This window comes from Erigeron canadensis, chromosome 1 (genome assembly GCF_010389155.1).
Source record: "Erigeron canadensis isolate Cc75 chromosome 1, C_canadensis_v1, whole genome shotgun sequence".
NCBI lineage: Eukaryota > Viridiplantae > Streptophyta > Magnoliopsida > Asterales > Asteraceae > Erigeron > Erigeron canadensis.
The window spans coordinates 51,314,278-51,325,272 of NC_057761.1; the positions used below are offsets into that span (position 1 = coordinate 51,314,278).

General features: G+C 37.9%; 2 protein-coding genes across 2 annotated transcripts; one reads left to right on the top strand and one right to left on the bottom strand.

Annotated features, from left to right (window-relative positions):
- The first annotated feature begins 3,510 nt into the window (after window positions 1-3,510).
- On the top strand, window positions 3,511-4,349 carry LOC122585994 (glycine-rich cell wall structural protein-like). Its single transcript, XM_043758109.1, has one exon. The coding sequence runs from the start codon at window positions 3,539-3,541 to the stop codon at window positions 4,166-4,168; it is 630 nt and encodes a 209-aa protein (XP_043614044.1). The 5' UTR covers window positions 3,511-3,538; the 3' UTR covers window positions 4,169-4,349.
- A 475-nt stretch (window positions 4,350-4,824) lies between these two features.
- Window positions 4,825-7,351, bottom strand: LOC122585260 (pentatricopeptide repeat-containing protein At3g48810-like). The gene has a single exon (XM_043757378.1). It carries the CDS (start codon window positions 7,139-7,141, stop codon window positions 5,189-5,191), a length of 1,953 nt encoding a protein of 650 aa, XP_043613313.1. The 5' UTR covers window positions 7,142-7,351; the 3' UTR covers window positions 4,825-5,188.
- Between the last annotated feature and the right edge of the window lie 3,644 nt (window positions 7,352-10,995).

The window sequence follows — 10,995 nt, forward strand, 5'->3', positions numbered from 1 at the left end:
GATCATGCTGACCAACCAAGCTAATCAGAACCCAAGCTGACCCAAACCTGACCCAAGCTGACCCAACCCAGAACCCAAGCTGACCCAAAACCCATAATCTACATTTGTGTAGATTATGTGTAAATTGTGTCAAGCTGACCCAACCTGAACAGACCCCAACCTGACTCAACCTGACCCAAACCCAAGCTGACCAAACTGATTATGCTGACCAACCAAGCTGACCCAGACCCAAACTGATCAGAACCCAGGCTGACCAAGCTGACCAACCAAGCTGATCAGAACCCAAGCTGACCCAGACCCAAGCTGATCGGAACCCAGGTTGATCACTTCAGAAAATTTTGATTTATTTACCAAAATGCCACCGCGCATTTTTTCATTTTGACACATGTCGCGTTCTGATTGGTTCATAGGACCTTCTCTCCTTAAGACACCTTCTTCCAGGATCTTTACCCTAGATATATATATACTTCAATTTTTTTGCGAGAACCTTTGAGAACTTTTCAAATCAAGCCCAACCGATAATTATTCTTTACATGAAAATTGTTTTTTGATTGTTTTCTGAATAACTTATGTGTAATTTTGAAGTTTATAATTGTGTGGAGGCATGGATTATGATCCGTTATACAAAGATTTGGATTCTTGATCACATATGCACGAATATTGCTATGATTACATGTGATCGACTTGCATAGATGTGATCATAACAATATTCGTGCACATGTGATCAAGAATCCAAATCTCCACATAATTGTATAACGGATGATAATCCATACTCCACACAATTATAAACTTCAAAATTAAACATAAGTTATTCAGAAAACAATTAAAAAACAATTTTCATGTAAAGAACAATCATCGGTTGGGCTTGATTTGTTTTCAAAGGTTCTCGCAAAAAAAAGTTTTCAAAATAACTTTACCATATATATATATATGCTAGTTAATTAACTTGGCTACATGAAATAGAAAGCATAATTGAATTTTCACTTTACAAAAAGGTCCCATTTGAAATATTGAAGTTGCATATATCATGATGAGATTGAACTGAAAGAAATAACAATTATTAGGATAATATACATGGTCCACTAGGTTTGGTTCATGTGCATTGATATGGTCTAATCACCCACAATGGCAATGGATTCCATATTTATTCGGTGATAGAGCAAATGAAGTCAGCTCAACTGGTAGATGTATCTCAAGTTTTTTGTATAGTTTTTGAGTTTGATTTTTTGAAGTGACAAGTCTCTCGGTTTTCCCTGAATTATCTGTAACGACTCATGGTCTACATCTAGTAATCTAGCATACGTGCAAAACTTCACCATTGTATAGTAAGGTGTTATGTGGTGTCGAATACTTAAAATCGTTTTGGTGGTAGAGGCGTAGAGCCCTCAGTCCATTTCTCATTCTCTAATGGGAGACTTCTGTAGTGTGCGTACTAAGTAAGATCTGTTTGCCATTCAAAAATTGACAACAAATTTGACACCTTTTCTACTTCTATTTTCACACATGAAAACAACAGGATACATTACAATCCTAATCTATCACAGAATGCTTTACAGCTTTTCTTTTTAAGTGGGCAAGTTTGAAAATGCATATAGTTTTTGGTAAGTAGTTACTCGGTAATGTTGTTAAAAAAACTAGTTAGGCAATTCGATTAATTACTTAAGAGTGCGAGATGCGTGGTGTTCAAACTCGACATGTCACTCCGATCGAGTACTAGACAAGTCCTGCCTCCTTGTAACATTGTTTGAACCGAGCCAATTGTTGAGAAACAAGAGGTTGTAAGTTTGGTTGAGAAAATCAGTCTCACTGGAGACAATTGTTGTAAATAACCTTTAGCCAGCCGGGAATGCAAGGCTTATGTCTTTTAAAATAACGATATTTCAAGTATATTAAGAGTTTTTTTTATTTTTTATTTTATTTTAATACAACAGAGACAGAGTCATGATTTCTGGCCTGTTACTCTGTTAGTTTACCTTTTAGCTTTAGGGTTGACATCTTCCAAGTTGCAAGCATTCGTGTATTAATCTCAGTCGGGTAATTAGTTAGTTCCGGTCTTAATGATACACTTTCTAACCAAATTATGTATGTTCTTTTATAAGTATAATATACAAAGGAATTCAAGTATACAAAACAAATAGCAGATATGGTTTTGTAGTAGATCTGTTATCTGTAACTACACTACTCTTGCTTGGGCCTTATTTGGGTCCAAACTCCTAAGTAACCATGCTAACAACTAGTCCTACAAGGTCACCAGTCACATGGTCCGAATTATTGGTTGATCAACGTCTCCTTTTATTAATCCACGTGTTAACATTAGTCCTACAAGAGTCAATTTTAAGTTAAAAGAGTCGTAGCGAAATAACAACTACAATCATGTTTATTTCAATATATTAAAAATTGTCAAAATGCAAACATTACTGATTAAAGCACAACTAAATTGCATATAGTTAGTAAAAAAAATAATACTGTACTATGGACTAGTAGACATATATAGTTGGGTGAAGATCAAACACTGTATACATGTTGTATGCAAATTAAAAACAAACCAGTTGTAACTTCAAATACAAGGTTGACTAGTTAGCCGGCCATGGATAATGTAGTTCATCTGCATCAACTTGTTCAACCTAGCTAGGCACCTTAAAGAGCGAGTATTAAGAAATGTAAACTCAACTCAAGCTCTGATGTCTTTTAAGTAACTATGTTTCATAATCTCACCTCATCTTGTCATAGCTTAACATCGATTGCTCATTTTAGTAACTATATAGCTCCTTAATCTCAGGCCTCATCTTGTCATAGCTCAACATCGATTGTTCATATATTAGTACCTTGTTAAAGCTAACTTACAAAATTGATCGAGCATTCACTTTTGTCCTAGCAGCTAGAGACGGGCTTAAAAGTTTTCAAACTTCAACTTGATCTATATGAGCTTGTATAGCTCTTAGTTGATCCAGGTAAATAGTGTGCTCTCGTTTTCATTCTTACGTACATTCCTATAGTCTACGTCTAGACTATGATGTTCATCGATTTGATGTATAATTCATTTGGCTTTCTTGATACGGGATCCTCAATTTGACAGAGCTTCACAATTCTAGAAGCCCATTTCAAAATCAAATCAAAGCGAATTAACTAGCAAAATACCAAACTAAATACGATGATTTGGTTTTGGTTTAGAATCAGAATTACACCAAACAAAACCATTTTCAAGCTAGGTGTGTAATTGATCTATAAAGAACATGTAAGTGAGCTGGAGTTGTTTCTTCATGGAAATATAAATATGTAAAATCGAGAAAATGGAAAAACAAAAGGAATTGGATTACCTTGTTGTTTCCAATTGCATATTTGGTAATGATCAAGCGTGTGAGACAGCCAAAGAACCCACTAATTTAACCAAACCATTTTAAGTGATGTATTACTGTATTAATAATAAATGGACCACAATAATATTAGCCACTTACCAAATGCCTATAAATACCATGCATTTCCCATGCAAATTTCAAAGCAACTCAATTGATCGTTTTTCATACTAATATATGTGATAATGGCTATTCACAAAATCCAAAGTGTGATTTTCTTGGTTTTGTTAAGTTTTGGCATTTGTGTAGCTACTAGAGCTCTGTTCACATTGGAAGATAGCTACATTCATGGTGGTTATGAAAGTGGTTTAGCTGGTGGTAGTGGTGGAGGTGGAGGTAGTGGTGGTGGTGGCGGTGGCTATGGAGGAGCTGGATCAGGAAGTGGAGCTGGTGAAGGTGGTGGATCAGGGTATGGTGGTGGAGCTGCAGGAGGAGGAGGTGGTGGTAGTGGAGGAGGTGGCGGAGGTGGAAGTGGAGGAGGAGGGGGAGCACATGGTGGTGGTTATGGTGGAGGGGAAGGAGGTGGTAGTGGTGGCGGATATGGCGGTGCTGGAGGAGCTGGGGGTGGAGGTGGAGGTGGACATGGCGGTGGGGGTGGTGGAGGAGGCGGTGCTGGAGGAGCCGGTGGAAGTGGATATGGTAGTGGAGGTGGAGTCGGAGGAGGTGCTGGAGGGTCACATGGTGCTGGAGGTGCTGGAGGAGGTGGCGGTTCTGGAGGCGGAGGAGGTGGCGGTGGTGGGCATGAGGGTGGGTATGGAGGTGGTAGCGGCAGCGGTGCTGGTGAAGGTGGTGGTCATGGTGGTTACATCCCTTGATCACAAAAGCATCCCTTTTGTTTCTTGAAGTGTTTAAAATGAGCATACATATTGATGACTCATTTTTCATATTATGAATATTTGTAAAATAAGATTTGAACAAGACTTCAATCTTTGCATATGAGATGCATTATCAATTGTATTTGCTTAATTTATTTATGAAGTTTTAACTTCGATTTAACTGTTGATTATTAGGTTCACTTTCTACCATCTATTTAATTTAACACATCTCTAACAATTCTCAATGCAAAAAAGCTAATGTGTACAAGATTTTACACTCGATAACTAATACATGTTAGTTAATGTGGCCAAGTATAGATACAAGTCCAGTACTTATTTTCTTCATCTCAAGCACCAGGTCAAATGTGGATGTACAAGTCATTGAGTTTCAAATTAAAACCCCATCAGAAGCTTCATTAACGTATTACTTCACCAATTTTCTGAAAATCTGGAGAACATTCACACGTTATGGCTCAGGGGTGGATGTTCACCTTGCAAAAAGAATGTACAGGGCACGATTTTGGTTTTGGAAATGAAATATACTATATAGACACATTGAGTTGCTGATTTCTAAATCAGTTCCTTGTCTTAAACTAGAAGTAAAACACACTCTGAATATTTCTTAAAACTGCATTATGCTATGGAGCAATGGTGGCTTAAACTCGATAAGAAAATATATGATATCTGTTGCTGAGATATCATATATTTTCTTTATGCCTATTTATACAATTCGAAAGAGTTATAAGCTGACTCGACTCAGAGAGAGTTGGTGTTTGTTCAGTTACTTGTAGATCATGGTATGCAACGAGCAAAACAATATCTCTAGAGTCAAAGTAGGGGACTTTGGTTTATACATTCCTTGATCACAAAATCATACATTTTATACTGTGTTCTGTCTAAAGTCTAAACTATTGCCAAAATCATGTTACTTTACTTTTAGGAGCAAAAACATATACAAGATTCTAAACTCGATACTCGGCTAAAGCATTGTTTCTGCCTAATCTTAAGTTCTTAACTCCCTTAAACAAGCATGATGCTATTGACCAAATCTGTTGTACCTTCATACCCAATTTTACTCATCAAACACCTAACTAAAACACTCCATATCCCCTTATCCGGACATACCCCGTCATTCACCATTCTCTGAACCCATTCTTCGCCTATTTCCACACCACCATACTTGCACATCCCGTATACAAGACTCGTGTATGTAACTAAATTAGCCCGTAAACCCTCTCGGGTCATGACGTCCACAAATTGACCCGCAAGTTCAACCTTACCACACTTACAAAACCCATTGATCATTATGTTGAAAGTGATCATATCCGGTTTCACCCCTTTTACTATCATCTTTGCCATAAACATAAAAGCCTCATCAACCATACTATTATTACAAAACATGTTGATGACCGTGTTGTACGTGACCAAGTTAAGCCCGAATTCACTTTTTTCCATCTCAAGTACAAGTTCAAGCACGGATTTAAAGTCGTTGACTATTGAAAACCCCATCAATAGCTCATTGTATGTTGTCGAATTAGCCATGTTTCCCATTTTATGAAATAACTTCATTGCTGAATCTACCTTTCCGTCAACACAAAGACCTTTGATGAGTGCATTGTAAGTTGCTGCATTTGGTGGGCAACTCATGTTGTCGATAAGGTCAAACGCTTCATCAAACATCAAATTACGAGAAAGTACATCCACCATGGATGTGTACGCTACAACGTTTGGGTGACATCCCTGCATTATCATCTTGGTCCATGTCTCTGATGCACCTGCAAAGTCACGAGACTTTGCATAGCCATTGATCAAGGTCCCATATGTCGTTACATTTGGAAAACATGATCTTCTTTCCATTTCTTGAAAACAAGAAACCGCTTTCTGCATATTCCCAACTGTACAAAACCCGTGTATCAGTATGTTATAAGTGACAACATTTGGCAAAACACCTTCCCGGGTCATTTTTTCATAAACTTCATACGCTTCTTCCATTCTTCCTTTTGCACAAAACCCCTTTATCAAAGAAGCAAAAGTGTATACGTTCGGGCAACATCGTCTCAACAACATCTTAGCAAAGATAGCCAACGATAGTTCAACTTCACCAACACCCGACAACATATTAATAACCGTAGTAAACGTAACAACATTCGGTTCAACCATCTTTTCCAATAATCGAAACGCCTCATTAAAATCCCCATCTTTACACACTCCCTCAATCAAAGCATTATAAACCGAAACCATATCAAAACCTTCCACAACAACACTATCAACGACCTCCTTCGCTTCCTTCACCTTCCCAACCCTACACAACGACGACACAATCGTCGTGTAACTAACTTCATCAGGTTCACAACCTTTCTTAGACATTTCAACAAGCACCTTACGTGCGCCATCAATCCGATCATTCTTACATAACGCTTTCAACAAAATATTATAAGTATACTTATCGGGTTCAATCCCATCTCGTTTCATATTACTAAAAACCGGATTAATCATATGAAACTTATTCTCATTCAACAAACCATCCAACAAACAATTATATATCTTAACACTCGGTTTACACCCAAAATCTTGAATTCGGTAAAATGTTTTCAATGCCAGGTCAGCTAAACCAGCTCTTTTATAAGAATTAATGACACTAATGAATAAACCCTCAGAACAAGTAACGTTATCAAGTTTCATCTGGTGTAAAAAGTACTGAACTCCATCAAAGTCGTTTTTTTCGGATAGATTTTCGATGATTGTTTGGTAATTAGGAGGCGTTTTTTGTTTAAAGAAATTGGTAAATGATATTGATTTAAAATAGTTAACAGGTAAATTAATGTCAGTTTTATTATGTAATCTTTTGAAAACATCTGATTCTTGTAATTTTTGGGGGGTTTCAAGAACTGGGTTTGTGTTGATTATTGAAGGGATTGTTTGTTTGGGGATCTTTTGAAGTATTAAGGATGAATTTTGGAGTTTCGAATACATTTTTTTTTTAGTGATGAGATTGAAGGTTTCTTTGTAGATCGAAATTTTTTAAGTCACAAAAAAGCCCTGAATTTCATTGAGCTGTAATGGAAAGATTGATGGGAAAAAGCAAACAATGGAATGGAATGAAACCTGATGGAATGGAATGGAATGGGATTGGATTGAGCAGAGTATGGTATGGGAGCATAGTGTGGCAAACAGATTCACGGTTCACCTGCGAATAGACTGTGAGTAAAAATAAGTTGCGAGTGTGAAGAGTCTATCTAAATATGTTACAAGGCACAAATGGAGTATATCGTATTTTTAGTGTTCATTTCCATGGTTTATATTTATCATTTCTAATTATTAAATTTATATTTAAAAAGCTAAACAGAGTGATGATGGTAATAAATAAAATAGCGGTATCTATGTTGAAGAGTGAGTCAAACCCATAACTCTTATCTCCCTGATTTTTTTGGAATTCAGTTTAGGTGTGGATTTATGAACGTGGGTTGATTTAGTCATTTATAGTTATTTTGTTAGTCAATAAGGCCATGTGCCAGTCGTGTCTAGGTAGTTGAGATACTGCGTATCTTTTGTTATTTGATTTATGTTTACGTTGTACTTCGCCCCTATATAAGGGTTGCTTGAGTCTATGTCAAACACACCTTCCAAAAATCAAAATTATCAATTTAGTTTATTTGATTATTATTCTCTTATATATAAGGCTTGAAATATCTTCAGTGGTATCAGAGCCTCACCGTGCACCCATACCTTGTTCTCTCAATTCATTTCAATCCATGGCAGATAACACAAATACCATACCTACTATTTCATCTCCCATTCCTTTGTTCAAAGGAGATGGTTATGAACATTGGAGCATCCGCATGAAAACCATTCTGAAGTCACGAGACCTGTGGGAATATGTTGAATCAGGTGTTAACAATGAAGATACTGATCAAGCTCGATTGAAGGCTGCAAAACGTAAGGATGCCTATGCCATGGCTGTTATACAACAAGGGGTTCATGATTCCTTATTCTCTCGCATTGCAGCAACAGAATCAGCCAAGGAAACTTGGACTACTCTGCAAATGGAGTTTGAAGGAAACACTCAGGTTAAAGCAGTGAAATTGCAAGTACTAAGAAGAGAATTCGAGAACTTGTCAATGAAGGATGAAGAAGGCGTTGGTGATTACTTTTCTCGGGTAATGGCCATTGTTAGCCAGCAGAGAGCTTTTGGTGAAGTTATTGCCGACAAGGCAATTGTTGAGAAGATCCTTAGGAGTCTTTCTCCAAAATTCGACTATGTGATTCCTTCCATTGAGGTATCAGGTGATGTGTCTACCTTGACCCCAGTAAAACTTATGGGTTCGCTGCAGACACAAGAAGCCCGTATCAACAGTCGAATTGGAGACAAGACCTCTAAAGTTGATGCTGTCAAGTCTGAGGAGCAGGCTCTGCAAGTTTTCCATGACAATTCTCCAACGAACCGTTTCTCGAACCGTGGGGTAGAGGACGAGGTCGGGGTGCCTTTCGTGGCCGAGGACGTGGTAGAAATAATGAAGGTGGAAGAACCAATGAAAGGAATAAGGTACCCCAATGCTACATCTGTGATAGATATGGGCATCTTAAGAAAGATTGTTGGTACAATGAAGAGAATCAGGTTAATGTTGCAACAGAAGTGAAAGAAGAAGAGGCTGAGGAACAAGTTGATGAACACTTGTTTATGATGATGTCGGGCCCACTCTTACTCATGTCCACTACTGGAAGTAAAGGTAACAATGCAAACTTGTGGTTTCTTGATTCGGGTTGTAGTAATCACATGTCCGGATCAAAAGTAATTTTCACTTCACTTGATGAAACTTTTAAATTAAATGTGCAATTGGGAGATAAAAAGAAACTTGCAGTAGAGGGCAAGGGTACTGTGAAAATCAACTGTGGAAATGGCAGGTATAAACTTCTAACTAATGTATATTATGCTCCAAATCTGGAGTATAACTTGCTTAGTGTGGGCCAACTAATGAAGAAAGGTTATACATTACACTTTGAGAAGAACAAGTGTGTGATATCTCTGGATGGTACTAGCCTCATGAAGATTGAAGTTGCAAACAACAATATGTTTCTCCTAGACACTACAAAATTGAGATGTGCTCTGCTCAAAAGAAAAAAGACACACCTTCAAGACTGTGGCACTTGAGGTATGGTCATCTTAACTATAGTAGTTTAAAAATGTTATCTGACAAACACAAACCACCACACACTGTGAAGAATGCATAATGGGAAAACAAACAAAGCTCCCATTTGCATCTCACTCTTGGCATGCCTCAAACAAACTTGAACTTGTGCATGCTGACCTCTGTGGTCCAATGCAAACGCCTAGTTTAGGTCGCAGCCTATACTACCTGTTGTTTGTCGATGACATGTCACGTATGTGTTGGATATGCTTTCTACATAATAAGTCAGAGACATTTAAAAAAATTTAAGTGTTTAAGAAAATGATTGAAAAACAATGTGACCGTCCAATTAAAATACTACGCACTGATAGGGGTGGTGAATTCACTTCCCATGAATTCAACAACTTCTGTGAGTTGCACGGAATTAAATGAGAATTGACGGTTCCATACACTTCTGAACATAATGGTGTCGTTGAGCGTAAGAATAGAACCATCATGGGCATGGCCAGAAGCATGCTAAAAGAGAAAGAATTACAAAATCACTGGTGGGCTGAGGCAGTGTCAACTGCCATTGATATTATAAACAGATCTCCTACTATTGCAGTTAAAGGTCGTACACCATTTGAAGCTTGGACCGGTAGAAAGCCAAACATATCACACTTACGTGTGTTTGGCTGTGTTGCGTATAGCCTTGTTGAATCTCAAACCAAAAAGAAACTGGATAGTAGAGGAGAAAAATGCTTATTTATTAGATACTCTTTTCAAAGTTCTGGTTATAGATTATTAATACTACTACTACCTTTATGACCAGGAGGCATGTCTTATTTCTTGAAGGCCAAAAATGGGATTGGAAGAATAAATGTGAGGGGGAAGAATCATGTGAAAACCAACAAGTTGATCCTTTTGTGGGTCCCACTTCTGAAAATCACAATACTATCAATTCTCATGAGTCACCTATTAACCAAGATACAATTCAAGATAACTCACCCACTCAAAATACTTTATCATCCAATAGTACAACCACTCACACTACTCACCAAAACACGCCATTTCCTGTTGAACCGTTCACCTCCAATGCAACTACAACTATAAGCAAACGCATTCCAAGGCCCCCCACATGGTTAAGTGATTATGAAACTGGTCAAGGGCTATCAGATGATGAGTGTCACTTTACAACCAGCCCGTTTGCACTTTCAATTACTGATCCCATCAACTTTGATGAAGCAAATACAAAAGAAGAATGGAGGGTGGCCATGGGAGAAGAACTGGCCTCCATAGAAAGGAACAAAACATGGGAGCTAGTATCTCTGCCAATTGGGAAGAATGTTGTTGGTCTTTAGTGGTTATTTAAAACTAAGTTTGGATCTGATGGAAAGATCATGAAGCATAAGGCGAGACTGGTCGCAAAGGGGTACTCTCAGAAAAAGGGTGTTGATTTTGACGAGACCTTTGCCCCCGTAGCTCGTTTTGAAACTATAAGAGTCGTTTTGGTCGTGGCTGCACAACAAGGTTGGTCAATACATCAGTTAGATGTGAAGTCAGCTTTCCTTAATGGTGATCTTACGGAAGAGATATATGTTGAGCAACCGGAAGGTTATGAAGTTGTTGGAGCAGAAGATATGGTGTACAAGTTAAAGAAAGCATTGTACGGATTGAAACAGGCACCTAGGGCCTGGTATGCTAAGATTGATGGCTATTTTG